Genomic DNA, 20,093 nt, shown 5'->3' with positions numbered 1-20,093 from the left:
AGCATTTAGCGTTTAGCTTCACTGTTCAAAAAACCATAAAGTTATGACATTAATTAGGTATTGTGGCATGTCTGATTAATCCTGCTCATTTAAATTTTTAGTTTAAGACTAATTAGCGCATAGTCTTACCTTTTATCTTGACCAGGAATGTCATTTTGTCCTCTGCCGTCTCACACGAGTAGTGTCCTTCATCGCTCTGCTTGGCACCCTTGATGAACAGCTTCCTTTGCGTCCCTTGAGACATAAAAGTTGTCCTCTTGTCCTCCGTTATTTCTATCTGGTCTTTCTTCCACACAACAGTGGTTCCAGGAGAAGCAACCTCACAGCTCAACACCACGTCGCCCACCAGAGCGCCACTCTCCTGGGGCTGAGTCCTTGGCTTGTTAACAAACTTAGTTGGTTCTTCTGTTAGGGTAAAATGGAGGATTATATGCCATAATACCATACCTCTCTTATAGAAAACAAATAAAACACGGCAAGAAACAGTCACATCCACTGTCCATTTGAATAGATGTCTTGTGACACAAAAGCCCCCCAAAACAAACAGATGTGACAACTGAAACTTTCCTGATTTATGTATATGTATATTAAATATAAACATTGGTTAGTCATTTGAATGGAAAAAGAATATAAAATGCTGATAAAAAATATTGGTTACCATATAGTTAAAAATGAATATTATATGTAGTTCTTCTGTAAAATACTTTAAACGTTGTTTTTATGCCTTTATGTGAGGGTAATTGCATTTATAATTGGGTTTATGCAGCTACCAACTCCTTAAATATTATGTTCCCAAAATTTTATAATAAATATAGTTATTAACATTGTTTTGTTGAGTATGATATCAGTATCATATTAAATTATTTCCAAAAATCAAGCTAAATAAAATATCAATTGTACATCCTGTTTAGCAAAATGTTGTATCCTAATAGTTTTATATAAACAGTAGTGTCTTAAATAGAATTGTGAGTACATCATAAATACTCATCTTACCCCAAAGCATATGTAATATATGATACCTGAGAGTGTATGAGTGCTAAGCAGAAGTGTTAAAACACATCTTCTAACACTTCCTGTTGAGAAGCATGAGCCCAGCTGTTCCTAGCTGTCAACACTGATCGCTTGCACCATTTATCCAATCAGAAATCTCTGTACTAAGCTGGGATATACAAAGCACTGACTACTCAGCAATGACTTTAATTCTTGGGAAATTCCTAAATAGTACACTGCAAGAAGCACGCGCTTCAATTTAAAATTGTTCCATTTTCATATATGTAAATAATTGTATGTATAATTAATATAATTTTAAGCTTGAAATATATATGTAGAGGCTAAAACAGAAATAGAGGCTAGTTTGGAAATAGAGGCTATAAAAAGTAACTGAAGGTCAGTAAGTGAAGAGACAAATTGCCTGTTTCACCTTTAAGTGCAAGTTGGGCAGACATTTTATCGCCATCACACATGCATTCATAAATGCCCACGTCCTCAAGGTCCACGTTGTGGACTGTCAGTATGCGTTTGCGCTCCACACTCTTGGCTTCATATTTTTTACCCATCCTCAGCTCCTTCCCATTCTTCATCCAAACAACCTGCAGCACAGACACAACATGTAGTTAATTATCAAAAAGAAAAAATGACTTATTACCCATCATGTCCACACATCTATTACTGTAGATATTTGAATTTTGTCTGTTTTGTAAGGGCAATGCATCTCAAAGTCAACTGTGCCACTGGTTGGACAATACAATTTAAACTCCAATAGGAGCAAGCATTAAAAAAACTTGGTAAAATACTTAATGTATATTTTTAATAAATTTATTTGGATTTTGCAAGACAAAAAAACATGCATTTTGTCACCTGGACACTTGAATCGGACACTTCTGTGTGCATCTGAGCAGAGGAGTGCATGCTGAAAGTAAATACCTCAACCTGAGAAGACTTACTGGTGAAACGTGAAAGTGCAGCTAAAGAACATCAAGAAATAAAATAAAATCAGGAACATTGTTATGTACTTTTTATTGTAAAAAGTTATTGTACTTTAGTTTTCAGAAACTGTTCCTTTCTTACCTTTCACAGTAAGTGTGCAAACACTCTGAGATCCACCACCCACAAACTTGACCTGTGCCCCGTTCAGCTCCACGGACACCTCCCTGATGACCAGTGTGTGTGTGGTCTTTGAGCGTGTGATCAGATACTCCGATCCACTGCGGATCATTCGGTCATTTATGGTCCAGGAGCCCGAACATACACTCGAGAGCTCCACAGTGAAGGTGGCTTCTTCGCCTGCATGTGCACTGCAGCTCACCAGGCCTGTCTTCACTGACGCTGTGGGCTCTGATCAAACAAATTCCCAAAATACTTATTGGAATATAATGATTTATGTAACTTTATATTGGTTTATACACTTCCCAGCCAAAAAAAAAGTCGCTGTAGACTTTACAGAATGCTTGAATTGCATTGTCAATACAACATCTTGACCAAAAATGGATGCACCTATTGATGGAAATAAATGTGCCAATTCATGTGTGGAAATGATTCTTCATGCTCCTCCAAACCATTCTTTTACAATTTGAGCCTGATGAATCTTGACATTGTCATCCTGGAATATGGCCATGATGTGTCTTCCTACATGGTTGTTTAAGAAATGATAAGCTGCACACTCCATCAATTAGAACTGTTCCCAAACATATAACATGATAGATCCATAATAATCACTTAATTTTGATCCAATCATAGACTCTTAAGCATTTGCCTATTTAAATCCAAACAGCGACTTTTTTTTTTGGTCTGGCAGTGTATTTTATGAATGTCCACGGCCAACAACAAAGCCTTTCTCACCAAGATAAAATGTTCCAGGAACCTCCAAGTAGGCACTCTGACCGAAATCATTGACCGCCGAGATACGGAACTGATAGCTCGCCTCCTCTGTGATTTCGCTGAAGGTGTATTCAGTCCTAGTCACAGTCGTGCTAGTGACTTTAACCCAGCTTTGGGCTCCAACCTTCCTGCGCTCCAAGAAGTAGCCGGTGATGGGCACAGGCCGTTCACTGTCCGGTGGAGACCAGCACAGTGTGATCGATGAATCTGTTTTGTTCTGCACCGTTGGTTCAACTGGGGGATCTGGAGGGTGTTTCCTCGGTGCTGAGGTCAAAGTTTAAATTATTGTTAATAAGGTTAAAGAAAAAGAATCTCTCTACTGTAAATGTCACGAGCAATTGACCTATGGCTAAGCCACGCCCTCAAACGTGATGAGCCGATCACAGTGCACAGCTAACCCAATACACTCAGACATTCTCTGCTTCCACGTCCATTGAAATGCATAGTCAGTTTTCATTTGTTTTTTCTTGTTTTTTTTTTAGTTTAAAATAGTGAAACGGTGTGTATGGGGTACATGCAACTCCGACACTAGGTTACCGAGAGGCTGGGCGACGGTGTGTATTATTTTACCCTTTCCCAAACCACATCTCAACCGAGAAAAGTGTCTGCTCTGAATTAAGTTATGCGGTAGACCACAACAACAACTAAACGTGGATAAATTAAACAAGGATGTCTACATTTGTTCTAAGTTAAGTCAAACACGTATTAAAATCTCTAACGTAACGTTAGGCTAATGTAAGCCTAACATTAGAAAACGTTAACGTCTAGCTGCGTTGTACATCATGTCACTTAGCTTCATTAACGTATCTGTAAATAACCGAGATAACAAATGTTAACAATGTTGTGCTGAATGATTCATGAGAATACTGTAGCACCAAACGGTGATTGCAATGATATGCGGTTTATCACGTTTACACTGTGACCTGTAAATTTTTGCCTAGAGCTGGAGCTTTTCATCGACCCTTTAGGTGAATTCGGGATGATATATAATCTTTCTGTCTCCAAAAATCACCAATTGCCTCCTGTAAAATGTCTCCTACTGTGACAGCTGCCGTAGCGCCTGTCCCCGAATGTTGACTGTTTGTCCGAGTGAGTGGAGGAGGCATGGCTTAGCCATAGGTCAATTGTGTTGAATAGTTTCCACTCATACTCCATCAAAGAATTGGAGTATGAAATACGAATACCATCACATACAGTAGTAGCTCTAGTGTCATACAATTTGATGCTATTCCTGTGGCAGATATGAGGTTTTTGAATCACAAGAATGCAAAAAACCTCTTGTAAAATCTTTTGGAAAGGTTTACAAATGCATTCACCTGTGACAGAGAAGCGGGTGGAGGTCTTACAGTCATGGGCGATGAAGGCCACCTCACCAGAGTCCTCCGCGGTACATTCACGAATGGTGAGTGTGTACTGTCTGTTAATGCGGGCGATAATAATTCGAGAGTCCTCTTTCAGCTTCTCCCCATTCCTGGTCCAGTATGCATCATCTACTGGTTTCTCCAGCTCCACACAGAAGATCACGGTATCGCTAACCGGCACCACTGTCCTCCTCGGCAGCTTTTTAGTGATATTGCCTGAAAATGCAGAAAAAACCATCACATGAAGACACATAGCTAACTAAATAAACCATATTGGAATGGTGGTTATGGGCTTCCTCTCAAAGATTTTACCCAGCACTGTAAGTTCGGCCACGGTGCGACTGCCTTCCTTCATCTCACAGATATAGACGGCATCATCGTTGGTGGTGACATTGTGAATTGTGAGGCGGCGCAGGGTACCCTCCACATCCATGCGGTACTTGCTGCATTCCTCCAGACGGGTCTCCTCCATAAACCAGTTAGCCTTTGTATTCGACACTGGTACCTCACACTGCAGTGTTGCCGTTTCCTTTTCCTTCACCTCAACATCCTGCAGCTTTCTCTTGAATGGAATCTTTGGCTCTGGCAAGGACATGTTGAATATAGTGAATATACAGAAGACATACACAGTAAAGGCCCTTGCATACTGAGTCTGAAATTTTCATATGCGTTTTTTCGTTTTCGTGATTCGGGGGCTCTGAATTGTCAAAACGCCATTCAAACTGCTTGCTACGGAGGCGAAAAACACAGAAAATCGAACCCGATCCGATTTTATGATGGACGAAAGTTTCGGAGGCAGTGTGCAAGCGTGATTGTCATTACGTGAGGTCATATTTATTTTTTTAACGTGCGCGAATTTTTGGCCTTAAGGTCTTTTTAGCTGGCTGTCATAATTTTGTTGCATGTGGTTTCACATTGATTAGGTCTACAAGAATATAATGATAACTGTTAGGGTGGTTCCATATATAGTATTACTAAAATGCACCAAACTTAAAAGTTTGACTTTTAACTTTCGTTAATAGTTCAACGTTCATTTAAAAGTGAACCAGAATGGGAGAACGCTGCAAGGGACCACAATGCTTTTGGTGTTCATAATGTGTGTACCGCTAAATAAACCATACTAAAATCAAATCGTTAACGACAGTTTGTTTGTCTCTTTTTAGGTGGGCCTGAGATTATTTGGGGTGTTTACATCATATACAGAATACACATTATTTCGGCAAAAGACCACTTAAGAGTGCCTCAAATGAACTAGGTGTAATAACGTCTTAAACAAGTGACATCAGCAATCTAAAGAATAAAGCTGGCCATCAAATTAAATAAATACATTCACATTTTTATGACTTTATATGATGTTTTTGTAATTATGTCATCTGAAATTTGAACATGTTTACACAAAAACAGACTTAAATGTCATGAACTTCACTCTCCTAATCCCTACACAGAGGCGTCACAGCTTTTTGTAATGCAATGGTGGACTGGCATTCGGCTAAGTTTCTGTGACCTTTCTCTAAGGTGCCTGTGGCATGAGAGTCGAGATTAAGACCAAGGAGCAAGGTAGCAAAATACTATTGCTACACTTCTGGCTAAAATTAGATCTCTGTGTAAACATACAAAACATATACATCTATTAAAATCATTGTCTTAATGAAGGCTTAGTTAACAAAGAATTTGGATACAGATCAATGTTTAAACCCTGAAGACATCACTTGGAAAGTCACCCACATAATGGTGTCAGAAGTGAGTTTGCAACTTGCCATCACAACAACTGTGAACTAATCATCACCAGCAGAAAATAGTTGTAATGCTACACCCTGTTCAAGCACTTTGCTAAGCACAGAATGAGCTGGAAGGCAAAGATGACTGTCATTAGTTGATAAAATTTCAGTTTAAAGGTTGGTGGTTCAATCGGGCCAACTGTATTTTAACACGGTAGTTACTGTGCTGATGATCTGCCAGACTCTATAAAATAATGATACTCACCGACTCATACTTGATTTTGTAAACCACTGTACTTGTGTATTTGTGGATTTACACAGCCTGGCACCTAGCAGATTATTTTAAATACTCTCCTCCCATAAATTTTGAATCCGAAAGGGAAACTCCAACAAATGTGTGTCAGCCGCAAAAATAAATCTGTCCACACCTTTTCAGCGCCACTTTTTTCCACTGGATGCCTTTAGTAAATCCTGACAGTAGTTTTTTTAAAGCCATGAAGAGGGTGTGCGGTGGAGCAAGATCTTAGTAAATTTGGCCCTTTGTCACTTAGTTACTTTAGGAAAAGACCACCTCTGCTTAGTATGAATGCATCTGGTTGTTCAAGCCACTAATGAAAAAAGTTGCTTCCCCCAGTAAGGACAATAGCTGCTTTCCAACCAAGTAGTTACAGGAACTTAGTTATAGGAACTGTCCACTTCTAAACAGTTCTAAGAACTATTCTCCCCCAAACTCGGTTTTGCTGCTTGTGTTCGCACTGGCCAAGTGGCCATAGGAACTGGTAGGAGGGGTAACGCAAGTACGGCGATGGTCTTGCGGCCACATACAACAACAACAACAAACCAGCATGGAGAAGTTTAACCAATCAACGTAGACCTAGGGAAAGGGAACTAAAAAAGTCCTCGCTCTAGACTAGGTATAGGAACTACGGTCTGAGGAACTAAAAAATCCCCAATTTAGTCCGTTCGGAACACGAGAAAAAAAGGGTTATAGGAACGTTAAGTTCTAGGAACTGCAAAAGTCCCTCCGGTCGGAAAGCGGCTTATGACAATAGACAAAAAGGTTTTTATGGCCTACATTAGCATCATCTTATAAAAATCTAAGTTTGAACATAATGCACTGAAAATACTCAATCTACTAGCAAATGGATCAAATAAGATGCATAAATTGACCTCCAGACATTATTCTTACCTTTGACAATCACGAGCACAGCACTATAGGTTTGTCCAGCCATGTTGGATGCATTGCAGGTGTACAGCCCATTATCGCTCTGTTTGCAGTAGAGCACCTTGAGGATGAAATTCTCAGCCTGGTCCTCATACATAACATGTCTGCGGCCCTCGCTGATGTTCCCCCCATCCTTCCTCCAGATGATCTGAGGTTTGGGATGGCCTGTGACGAAACAGCTAAGCTTTGCATGTTTACCCTCGGTCACGGTGCATGTTCGGGTAAACACACCTTTGGGCAACATGCTGGCTAAGGCCGAAACCCTCTGCTCCGGATCCAGTTCCTCTGTGATCTTGGAAGATGATGTTGAGGAACTTTCCATGGTGCGGTAGAAAGAGATATCCTTCCGCATCTCTTCTTTCCGCTTCTGCATTTGCGAGAGGAGGGATGTGCTCTTGTCCGCATTCAGGAGACGAGTATCTTGAGGGTCCACCGCCAGAGTGGCAGCGGCCTGAGAGCGGCCCATGGAGTTCTGCACACGGCAGGTGTAGGTACCACTGTCCAAGCTCCTGATGCTCTGGATCCTCAATGAGCTGGAGTCATTTTCGGAGGTTACCTTGATGCGGTTGGTCTCACCTAGGTAGCGGCCATCCTTTTCCCATTCAAAGTTAGGTGCTGGATGGGCTGCCACACGACAATAGAAGGTAACATCACCCCCTAGACCCACGCGGGTGGAAACAGGCTTCACTGTAAACACCGGAGCACGATCTACCACAGTTTCCGGCAATCCCACCTTCAGGGTCACAGCTGCATATGCCTCTCCGACATTGTTCTTGGCACGACACATGTACTGACCGCTGTCTTCTAGAGTTAGATCGTAGATGGTAAGTCGGTAAACGTCACCATCATCGACTGTTTTGAAGCGTCCCCCGGCAGAAAGACGCAGTTTGTCTTTCTCCCAGGTTACTGCAGGTACAGGGTTTCCCACAATGGTGCAACTGAGGGAGGCGTCTCGTCCCACACACAGCGAGAAGGCCTTGGGTCGAGTTAGGAAGCGTGGAGCCCCACCAAATAGATTCTGATCCATTACTGCTTTCTGTAGAGATTAAACAACACACTTTAATAAATGTACAGAACTTGAGATTATAAAGACCCTGTCACCGTTATATCTTGCTACCCAACTCCAGAATGTTTCTGGAAAGCTGCTCCTGAAATTAGTATACTGTAAGTCGGTTTGTATAATCTGCTAATGACAAATAACCATGTCAAGGATCCTGAAATAGACATTTTGAGACATGAGAGATGCCTACTTTTAGAGATGCTCACTCAAAGCTCTCCTGTTTCCCCACCACAAATAAACTAGATAATAGTTGATTGAATGACTAGAGTCTGGTGTATAAACCTTGGGTTTAAAACAAGTATGGCCTTTTTGAGAATCCGCCTTTTTCTATTTATCTGTCAGGTGACACTACACAAGCATCCGCATGATATACAGTACGGTAATAATGCCACAGTGTTACATAAGAGCACTTTCATGCATGCAAGTTCAACAAAATTCAGGGAAAATATATTTGGTATATATTTATATTAATATTTTAAATATATTTCAACTACTGTGAATTTATAGAGGCAAAAAGTTATTTCTTAAATGCTTTGGGGTACGGTAATATATAGATGACCTCAAAGCAAATGGACAAGGATTAAAAGCCACAAACCATGGACAATTTACAATTGTCCAATTTTGACAGAACTTTACACAGAATTACAAATGCAAAAGGACCTGGGAAATCATATATCAAACTGAAATACTCATATTGGCCCTCATCTTTAAAAAAAAAGGTCAACAATTTACATCTACTACCTCCAACAGAACAGTGGCTAATCTAGTGAAATCTGACCACAGAAAGTCAGTTTTACTGATGATATGAAACCCCAGTATTATACAATTAAACAAAAGGATGTTGATTTTGAAAAGCATGACATTTGCCATCTCTGACACCTCACTAGCCTAAGCTGCCTGTCCCAAAAATAACCTCAGCTGTCGGGCTCTGTCTGCAGTATGTCCATTTGTAGAAGAGATCCGACCTGCTGTGTGATAGGACATGTATGTTTTTGTCAATGGCATTTCTCATGTACTATAAATTTAGTCTCAAAGAGGGGCAGAAGTTTTTGTCTGGGTGGATTTCTCTTTAGCAAATTTTATTTTCACAATTAAAATAATGTTTAAATTAAGACGTAATGTCAAGTCAATTAAATTTATATAGCGCTTTTCACAATATAGATTGCATCCAAATAGATTCTCAGTATCAATCAAAACTTAATAACAATGTTTGTTTCTTAGTGGAAAAATATCCACGTTTGGTAGAGCTGTTTAATGATATTACTAATGCGCCAGAAATAGGCTAATAACGAAACGTAATCAATTCAAACTTGTTGAGTTTGCGACTTTTCTCTATGAAATATTAACATACTAAACGGGAGTAAAGTCTTTCCTCAGATTAAAAGTTTATTACTTTCAGAATTTAATAAAATAAATAAATAAAAACGTACCTTTTTCTCCTCAAGTTAGATGGTATAAACCGGCGCAGATGTTCATAAGTATCCGATACTGGCATGCGAAAATATCCGCGTGAAAACAGGTAAATTCCGTGAAGTGTAGAGGAGGAGGACAGTGTGTTTTATCCCCCAGTGTCTTTGCTTTCTGTGTGACGCTCTTCTTTCTGTCCAACCTCCCGTTCAAAATAGATCCGTCACTTACCGGAGCAAATGTCTGACTGAGGTGAAGTAACTGTTATTGTTGAAGAGAATCACGCGCAACCTGTATGGCAATCCGTTTCAACAGTTTAGACAGTCTCCCTAGTTTTAAAAAGCTATTGTACTTTATTCAGTAACAAACTGCGCATTATTATTGCATTCGATGGGCTCAAGGTATTACTAGCCATTGCAGTAGATAATTCTGACTATAGGTCAAAAGTGACAGGCAGGATAGGGGTGAATTCAGGTTGATTGGGACACTTTTTCCAAGTCATTTTATTGGCAAAATCTGTTCCAATTTACCTGTAAGAAAAAAAAAATCTATATAGGGTGAATTCAGGTTAATTGGGATCCTTTTTCCAATGAAATGACTGGGAAAGTGTCCCAATCAAACTGAATATATATATAGTCATTTAAATAAATATAAAATATTTATTTACAAATATAAATCTTTTGTAACAATATACACTACCGTTCAAATGTTTGGTCAGTAATTTTTCTTTCTTTTTGCACAAAATTAATACTTTTATTTATGATGTGTTAAATTGATAAAAAGTGATAGTGAAGATTTCTATTGTTAGACAAGATTTCTTTTTAACCTTTTATTTATCCTTTTATTCATCCAAGAATCCTGAAAAAGTATATCACAGGTTCCAAAAAAAGTATTAAGCAGCAACTGTTTCCAACACCTGTAATGAGTTGAGTATCAAATCAGCATATTGGAATGATTTCTGAAGGATCTTGTGACACCGAAGCCTGGAGTAATGGCTGATGGAAATTCAGCTTTGCATCACAGAAATAAATTACATTTTAAAGTATAATAAATAATATATATATATATATATATATATATATATATATAAATATATAAATAATAAAATAAAAAAACGTGATTTTTAAATTTATATATATATATATATATATATATCCTTTTCCTCTAACTTTTATTTTAACAATAATGCAAATTTAAGCAGCCCAGTTTTAAGGCCAAGCAATCACCTCTGTTCATAAAAAAAAAAAAGTTCTGATTAATCTGAACTAGTTCATTGCTCAATTTACTAATAATGGACACCCTTACAAACCCTTGTGACGGTTTGGTTATTCCTCTACTGTTGTCTCATATTTTCCTGAAAGGATAGTGGGTCTTTCCCATTATCTGTTCCAGTGTGCCTGTTGATTGACAGCAGCAGATAGGCTGTGCTCACATTTAAAACTGCCTGAAACTCAAGCAGTGGGATCAGTCGAACTCTTTGGTGGTATAGGGATCATTTTGCTTGTGCTAAATGTCGGGTTATGCCATGTTTCTTCATGGAAGTAGTTCTGTTTAAACTACTTACTTACAACTACTTAACTTGTTCCCCTGCATGGTGACAGATAGATTCCATCTTGCTGCAAGCTCCTTAAGATAAATAGAGTTCACTGTGGCCAGAGGATGTAAAGTATGCAATATATATATATACAGAATACTATAAATACATAATAACATTAGTCGTTTCTAAAAATATAAAGTGTGAATGTTTGCTAATTTTAACTCTCAGCCAAATATATTGTGTTTTAGCAACAAGATACAGTGGGGATGTGGAATGGTAAATCTCCTATATTTCCTCCAAACGTTCCATGCCTTTGTGGATAGATGTGCTAAATACTTTTTATAATAATAATAATAATAATAATAATACATTTTATGTATTATTGAGACTTTTGTCTCAATATTCAAATACATAATAATGCGTTTTTTAAAGTATTCACTACCCCAATGAATTAATGCAGTATGTATTAGGAAAGAGAACTAGTTAATATTTTAACTCTGAGATTAATACATTCATGCAATATTATTTAATGGATTTGAATTGTTATTCATCTCTTTGGCTGGAAAATGTTGGCCCTCTAATGGTCAGGCAGAGAAATTGCACTTTTTTGTAGCAAACACAGCATTATTAGACATTTGTGTGGACATTAATAGTTTATTATCAGTCATGTTTATAAAATATTTAATATTTATAAAATATATATTTGAAATACATTCTATAGGCACTTTTTCTCAAAATATTTTTGAAATACTCTTAAATGTTCTTCATTACAGCAATCCCTTTTTTTGGTTGCAAATCCGTTTGGTATGAAACAAACAACCAATAAAGGTTGAATGAAGCAGCATATACTTGCATAACAACATCAATAACTATGGTCTATCTAACCAGTGTTATTAGTGTATCAAAAAAAACAAAAAAAACAAAGACATTGACAGTATGCTGTCAAGTAAACATTACAACAGATTTCTTCCAATATCTTCTCATTATAGTGCAAGTCTGAAGGTTCACGCCTCTTTGAGTTTGGTGAGCTCCCATTGGCCACCTCCACACAGTCGTAGCATGACATCATGATGCTGTTTAAAGAGCACACATAAAATAAAATAAATTATGCACAGGCCAAACAAAAGTTCACAGTAATGTTTGTGGTGTTGTGTTGGTGAATGTGAAAAGGTCACATATAGTCACCTTTTCCAGAGTGCTTCGGTGACCCAGACTGATGAGGGTCATTCCCAGCTGCTTACAGGCCTTATAGAGCTGACCCTCAGCCTCCTCCGTCAGAGCGCTCGTGGCCTCATCCAGTACTAAATCAAACTGCACGTTTTACTCACAGCACAGGTCACATGAATGGGACTAATCTGACTGATTATAGCTATTAAAACTACAGGAAATCTGACGAGGCTATGCAGGAACTGACCTGCATATTTGGGCTGCAAGTAAAACAATCTAGCAAAGCAAAGCCTCTGCATTTCTCCTGGTGATAAAACATCATACCTGTTAAAAAAAAAAAACAGAGGGAATCCCTTTTTTCATGTTCTTAAAACACCCCAAATTTTTCATATGCAGATATTAAAACTCATTTCTCACCAGTTCCAGTTCACTTGTGTATCCAATCCTCCGATTCTGGTCAGAAGGTTCGACTGACATACAAAAAAACACAAGAATATGCTGCTTACAAAACAGCTTTAAAAGACAGAAAATTATAAAGAGGAAGATCAGTCATACCAAACCAACAAGTTCCAGGTATTTTAATATTCTTTCATCATCTATAGACCCTAGAAGAAGAATTTATATTGGTTGAAAGTGAGTAATGTCATTATAATCTACATTTACAACACCAGAAGTGTGCAGTTTAATTGACACACAATATAATAAGGCAAGTTTATTTCTATAACACATTAAATTAAATTACATGCATAATTTGAGCTATACTATTTAAATTAGGTTCATCTGTACCTGAGGAAGGATGTATATCATTTAATGGATAGATAACCTACAAGGGAAAGACAGCAAATCGGTGTCACTGTCAAAATGACATAAGCATATTATTGACTAACAAAATTATATGTAGATTTCTGCATTTTTTTCTTGTCTCACCTGTTCTCGGAGAGTGCCATCAGTAAGATATGCTTTCTGTGGCAGGAAGAGGACACCCCTCGGCCCAAAACATGTGGTCATACCCACAGAACCTGAGAAACAAGAAAGCAGTATGATTCAACGATGCAGATTTGTTCATCGTTTTATCTTCTGCCATCTCTTTAGTGTACCGCTGCATGGTTCCCACAGGCCGTTGAGGACCCTCAGTAGGGAGGTCTTCCCTGTTCCCGTGTTTCCCACCACGAGCAGGTGCATTCCTTGACTGATCTTTAGGGTCAGGTCCTTCACCAGCAGCTCCTCTGATCTGGGTGATTTATAGGAGAGACGATCCAGAACAAACGCGGTGTCTTCTGGGACACTGTGAAGCTCTCGATCACTGATGAAGAATTATTTTAATTGTTAACAAGATTGTGACAATGATAACTCATTGGAACAAACTTTTTTTGCTTGCATGTTTGTAGCAGCTTTAAATACATTGCTAGCATGAAACAACACGTTGCTTACACGTTTTAATACACTGCTAACATTAATTAGCATGTTGCTAACATGTTTAGCGCAATGCAAACATGAATTAGCAAGTTACTAACACGTTGCAAACATGAATTAGCCTGTTGCTAGCATGTTTTAACACATTGCTAACATTAATTAACACATTGCTAGAATGAATTATCATTGATTAACGCATTGATACACAAAGATATAGCATTTACTGTGCAAAATGATTATTGTTAACTAAAACCATACAAAATTTAAATTTACAATGAAAAAACGAAAATAGAATCAAAATGGTAATAGTATATCATTGATAATAAAATAACACTGCTCACTCTGGACTACTACTGTAGGAACTCTTTTAGATCTGCGTTAGATCTCAGTTTCGAGTCTTAAAATTATGTGAACAAATCTAAACAACTTTCAAGTAGTTTAATTTACCCGTTTCAGTTTCAATCATTCAATTACCTGTCAGATTCGTCCTTTGAGAGCGTATCATACCGCTCAGAGTCACACTGTTTTTTGGCAATGTCTGCCATCGCTTCCCGCAATTCTCCAATTCTGGAACCGACAGAAAGATAAAGCAGTCAATTTTTTAGCTAACCAATAAGCTTTCATAACATTTATGCAATAAAATGTGCTTTTAAGCAATCTTAGTGCATCTCACCTGTGCGTGTATCCAGCGACATCAGACACAGTGGTTGAGAGATCGATGAGCTGTGTGAAGCAGTTTATCAGATAGATGCAGACGAAAGCATTCTGAAAGAGACACGTGACGTGGATAACATTGTGGACAGCTGAGATTTACTCAAGCACTGCTGGTTGATAGTCTCTTCACATTCTGATAGCAATCAAGAAGTTAAGTTTCATGCTATACAGAGTTAGGGACCGTTCACACAGAACGCGTTTTTCGATTCCACTGCGCTACTTTTCCATTATTTTTCAATGTAAACACGCTCTAGGCGGACATGTATCTTTTGCTGCATCTCGGGCATGACACAGTTTTCTAAAAATGTGGTCCTCAAGTTAAAAGTAGTTTAGCTTTTAAAAAAACACGTCTCGAGACTTTGCGTTTTTTCCTTTCCTCGTGTTTTTCAAAGCAAAACCGCGTTCTGTGTGAATGGCCCCTTAGACAGACGTCAATCACAGAGCACCGCAAACGAAACAGCAGCCACCTTTTACAATTTCTCCTGAACCAAAACAACGAGCTTATCCTGTATTCACACCATTAACTACTTTAATCTGGAAAAAAAATGGAAACCTGTGACATTATACACGGTTTGTGACTCAAATGAATGCGTTTCAATGGCAACACCATCAACACCGAAATCAATCTGCAGCAGTCAGGTGATACAGGTGAAACCTCTTTAAGTTGTTTATGTTCATTATTATTGTAATGTTATGTGTTTCATGCGGTCATGTGGTTTGGAGGAGGCGTGGCTTTTGAGATGTTCTGAAGGGAGGGTGGGATCTTATGCTCTCAAAGCTAGCTCCCTATTGCTAGCCTCTTCGAAAATTGCCGTCTCTAATGTACCTTTCATTTTCAGCCACATTAATTATAGTTTGAAGGAACTCACCTTGCTGACAAGAGCACTCAGTTCTCCAGGTGTTAGGCCGTCATAATGTCCAGCGAAGATGGGGATAGCGATGACTATATAGCTAAGGATACTTCCCAGATAGTCAAAGGTGTTTACCCCAACTTTAAAGAAGCAAAACAATACGCATTTGTAGAGAACAGAACAGAAAGCCTGCATTGTTTTAAAATAGGTTGATATTAGAGCCAGACCGATATATCGGCCGATATATTAGGCATTTTCCATAATATCGGTATCGGCAGTTATAATGGCCTATAAATGAATATTTAAAAAATAAAATAAAAACGGACGAAACACGCTTCAATCATCTCTCCTTGGCCTGTTATATTGTTATATCATCAGTGGAAGACCGCTAACGTTAACATTAATGAGCTTGGAAACCACAATGAACTTTTTCTGCCTAAATAAAGTAATGATTACTGTATTTATAGCTAGCATATCTCTAGTTACAGTCCCTGCATTGTAAAATTTAAGTTATACTTGCGAGGAGTGAACATTTAGACATAGAGAAAAAGTATCAAACGTATCTTGTGCAGAAAAGTTAGCTTTTCTTTTACACGTGTGTGAAATCCAACAATATTTAATAAAAAAAAATATCGGCCGATATATCGGAATATCAGATTTTAAAATATCAAAATTCTAAAAAAAAATTGTATCGGTATCGGCCTTCAAAATCCTTTATCGGTCCGGCTCTAGTTGATATTAAGGCAGCTCAATGCCTGCAAAATGACACTTTTTGGCTGAAGACGGTTCAGAGTTAAATGAGATTTCTCTTATTTTCAGTAACAATAGTGAGGAATATTGCACATTTTATATACTGTACAATCTTCTGAATGCTGTCTTACTGTAAAGCCAGAGCTCTTTGTTCATCAGGCTTCTCTGAGTGGATAAGAGCATCTGCAGCCTTCGGTCGGTCCGCATGTGTTCCACCTTCCCTGCCCTGATCCAAAACACAACAAATGCTCTCCTGCTCTGTGATTTGATAGTATGTGAGAGAAATCGAGTGATCACTGCAGGCAGAAATACTAAAAGTGCATGCATACTAACCTGAAGAAGGCGGCAGATTCTGCGTTCACTCTTATTTGCATGTGTTTAAACCTGGAAAGAGATTAATTCATTCAAAGAAAACGATCAGATAAAATATGTGCCTTCTGCTTTAGCATCTCTGAATGCCATTTATATTTCTTTTGTTTTGTATAGGTCTACCTAAAATCTCCCTCCAGCTTTTCTTGCTCAACCAGCATGGACACGATGGGTCCTATCAAGATCTTGTTGACGATGGTTCCAGCCACAAAGTAGCCGAAGATGCTGACAAACCCAATCCAGCCCGCACTACGGCAACAAAAAAGTAAGAAAAAGTTATCCTATCAAATCTTTCAATGCAAAACTAGAGGGAGTATTTAGTAGCACTTTGCTTGTATAATGCATTATAAAGGTATTGATAATGTATGATGTTAATGCATTATATTACATGCATACATCTGAAATGTGTAGTTTGTCATGTGATTTAATGCATTATACTTTCTAAATGAGTAACAATGAATAGATTAGTATTAGAATGTATTATAACTGTGGTTCAAATTATTTATGAGATCATTCAATTCATTATTACAAAGCATACTTAAATACTTTTTTAATGAATGTATTATAAGAGTCCAGAATATTTGAATGCCTTTAATGGCCACTGATGATAATGAATACAGCCAAATACAATCAGATGATATCTTATATAGACACTCTCTGACCTGTTGAAGCACTGATAGCTGTAGTAGGTCACAGTGAACGGTGAGATGAGAAGTCGACTCGCCATAGTGCTCATCTGCTTACATAACCTCTCTACATCCTGACTGATGCGCTGGTCTCTTAACACAATAAACCATTAACACATTAGATTTAATGAAGTTTTCTTAAAGGGTTAGTTATCCCTTTAAGTACTGAAGTGTAACCACATGAACAAATGTAGTGTGAATACATTACGGGTTGTCGATGTCTTTGCACAGTATGTTGAGGGTGTAGTAAACGCGTCCCTTGAAGTATGTGTTATGGATTTCTTCAGTTAAAGACTTTCTCCAGCTGACATACAGCAGACTGGAGATGTACTGGTCTAGACTCTTCAGCTGAGGAACAGATATATTATTGATTAGTGATTTATTATGAATTGTTGATTGGATATTTAGCTGACACTTCTATCCAAAGCAATATAGCCCATCAATAATGTTGCTGCTCAATTTATCCCATATTTGATATGTTGAAGACAGCTGCATAGACCCACAATAAAACAATTTGGTCAGTTTCTAAATTGCCTCTCTGAGGCAAGGCTCAAAGGTAAACGATATTGGCATAAATTTTGCATTATGATTAGCTCGGGATAATCTAACAGCCAATACAAGACCAAACTCACGGTTGAATTAACCAGGATGAGCAGAACCGCAAACACCACCAGATCTTTGAACTTCCCATAGCTCTTCTCAGACAGAACCTCGTAGAACTGACTCGGAATAAGACCCACTTGATAAATCACAAGCTGGACTAAAAGAAAAGAAAAATACATTGAAAAAAACAACCCCCATTATAACTCAGACCAGATGTTAAAAGTTTATTACCTGAAAGTGTGACTCCAAGAAGCGTGATGAACATCCGCACACTCTGGTTGGACCAGGATGGGAAGAGGATCTTCAGAATCCTGGAGAACCTTTGCAGAAACCTCCAATCCAGCTTTGGTCTTGGGGAAAACACATAAACAACTCAACTAGTTACATGTAGGGCTCGTGTGTCAGCAGTAGCGGTTCTAGGCACGGGCGAACCGGGCAGTCGCCCGGGGCGGCATTTCTTCATGTCACATGGGGGGCGGCACGAGCAGTTAAAAAAATCCTCTGTGCCTCGAAGGTTTTCTATTTTTTTACCATTTCGATTCAATTATTGGCAATGGCGCCCCTAATTGCTGAGAAGGTGCCGTGCACAGAAGCGATGTCAAGGGGGTCTCTTGATTAGTTCACGTATCGCGTCTTTTGCGCGCTCGAGGTCGTTATTTCAAATAGGCGATTAGGCGCACGGGAAGCGCACTCATTATGCGCTCGCGGGAGGCGCGCTCATAAACTTTTCAGTATGGGAGTGCTCGTGCACCCAAACACTTGGGTGTTTTTTCTCTTCTCCATAAAAAAATCTTTTAGCAGAGCTTCAGCAAACGTTTTTCTGTGGTGGAAATACATTAGCTACTAAAACTTGTTTTTCATTGAGTAGAGCTCAGTGCATGGTTGTATAGCAACGACAGCCATGGACAAATCGGTCCGAATTTTACTATTAATAATAAAAGATAAGCTACTGTGCATTATAAATGTCAGGAATGTATCTTTATTGACTCATTCTTTTTATAGAGATGATTGAATGCTGAAATAGCCTATGAGGTATATATTTTTATAAAATCTCTTTTTGTGTTAACCTTTTTTTTAAGTTTATAGGTAAGATAAAAGACACTCCTTTAAAACAAATCTTTAATGTTATTAACTTGGTGAATTGATTGTGTATTAGGCTTTTTGTGTATGTGATCATGTTGGTCACTATATTCATGAAATGAAAATAATTTACATAATGATCAACTTTGTGTTTTTACAGTAGCCTATATGCAAAGTACAATTTTCTATTTTCTAACATTCTAACATTTTAAGAGTGACATAGGGCTACAAAAGCTACTTTAGGTCTATAACATTTTGGATAGTGTTTAATATGAGAGCTGTTCAAAATTATTTAAGAGATAAGAGATAAGTATTGTGTTACTAAATAAGTATCACTCAGACCCTTTTACTTTTAAAAACTCCATTTCGTGACAAATATTGTTTAACAAGCTATAACTAAAAGTGTGCCATGCATATAATTTAAGGCAATAACCAATGCGCTGGTTACTTCAGTTCCTCTCTTTAAAGTTAGATTAATCTAGCAAAATAACTGGATTCTATTAACTGTGTTTTTCAAATGAACGTTATGTGATTTTATTGTTGGGTTTTTTTTGTTTGTTTTTTTTTGGGGGAGGGGGGGGGGGCGCTCGAAGGGGGTCTCGCCCTGGGTGTAATTCAGAGTAGAACCGCCACTGTGTGTCAGCACAAAAACAGCTGTATTTCTTGTATTCAATGACGTAGATATCTCACGATAGAAGATGTTCAAGTCTTACCTTTTCACACTGCTGTTCTTCTTCATGACTAGCATTGTGAACGTTTGGTACAGGTATTATGAGACCTTCTGAATGTCAAATCTTCCCTTTTTTGTTTTTGCTTATTTGAAGCTCTTAGAGGAGTTTATTGGATGCGTTTTGGGTTCAAAGTCTAAAACGGCATATGACCGCGTCTTAAACATTATTCTGACAAGCACTTAGTATAACTTAGTTATAAACAAAGCGATCGCTCGTTCACTTTTACAATCATTGAATAGAGATAAAATCATACGCGACCCATGATGATGATGATGTTGTGCCGAATTAATGACAAATAAATGAATTAGGTTTCTTAATTTCAAAAGTTGTTTTATATCACATGTACACAAACATTTCTTCGTCTACGTCTAGAATGGTCGAGCGCTCCGCTGCCACCTCCTGTACAGGAGAGTAATTACAGGACTGCAGAAATATAGCGATTGAAGAACATTTTAATGGGTAGTTAACCCAAAAATGAAAATTCTGTCATCATTTGCTCACCCTCAAGTTATTTCAAACCTGTATGAATTTATATAGTAGTTAT

The 20,093-nt window shown here is 38.1% G+C and overlaps 2 protein-coding genes across 3 annotated transcripts in view; both read right to left on the bottom strand.

The window, feature by feature from the left end:
* Nucleotides 1-8,208, bottom strand: part of obscnb (obscurin, cytoskeletal calmodulin and titin-interacting RhoGEF b) — a 57,136-nt gene extending 48,928 nt beyond the window's left edge. For both annotated transcript variants that reach the window (XM_089125694.1, XM_089125695.1), the window contains exons 1-8: nt 7,146-8,208; nt 4,551-4,820; nt 4,194-4,454; nt 2,839-3,141; nt 2,068-2,334; nt 1,858-1,964; nt 1,421-1,589; nt 130-405 (exon numbers count right to left, since the gene is read on the bottom strand). In XM_089125694.1, coding sequence (XP_088981820.1) covers nt 130-405; nt 1,421-1,589; nt 1,858-1,964; nt 2,068-2,334; nt 2,839-3,141; nt 4,194-4,454; nt 4,551-4,820; nt 7,146-8,208 — 2,716 coding nt within the window. The remainder of the gene's footprint in view (nt 1-129; nt 406-1,420; nt 1,590-1,857; nt 1,965-2,067; nt 2,335-2,838; nt 3,142-4,193; nt 4,455-4,550; nt 4,821-7,145) is intronic.
* A 3,611-nt stretch (nt 8,209-11,819) lies between these two features.
* Nucleotides 11,820-19,935, bottom strand: abcd4 (ATP binding cassette subfamily D member 4). The gene is made up of 19 exons (XM_039684521.2): nt 19,532-19,935; nt 17,970-18,088; nt 17,768-17,895; nt 17,344-17,483; nt 17,112-17,228; nt 16,573-16,698; nt 16,414-16,464; nt 16,212-16,306; nt 15,349-15,470; nt 14,439-14,530; nt 14,240-14,332; nt 13,450-13,655; nt 13,280-13,371; nt 13,139-13,175; nt 12,908-12,957; nt 12,770-12,822; nt 12,600-12,676; nt 12,371-12,486; nt 11,820-12,258 (listed from the first exon to the last, which is right to left on the bottom strand). Exons 1-19 carry the CDS (start codon nt 19,564-19,566, stop codon nt 12,190-12,192), a joined length of 1,818 nt encoding a protein of 605 aa, XP_039540455.2. The 5' UTR covers nt 19,567-19,935; the 3' UTR covers nt 11,820-12,189.
* Nucleotides 19,936-20,093: the final 158 nt, after the last annotated feature.

This window comes from Pimephales promelas, chromosome 22 (genome assembly GCF_988280905.1).
Source record: "Pimephales promelas chromosome 22, fPimPro1.hap1.1, whole genome shotgun sequence".
Taxonomy (NCBI): Eukaryota; Metazoa; Chordata; class Actinopteri; order Cypriniformes; family Leuciscidae; genus Pimephales; species Pimephales promelas.
Note: the sequence above shows the minus strand (reverse complement) of the source record. Positions and strands in the feature narration are given on the sequence as shown.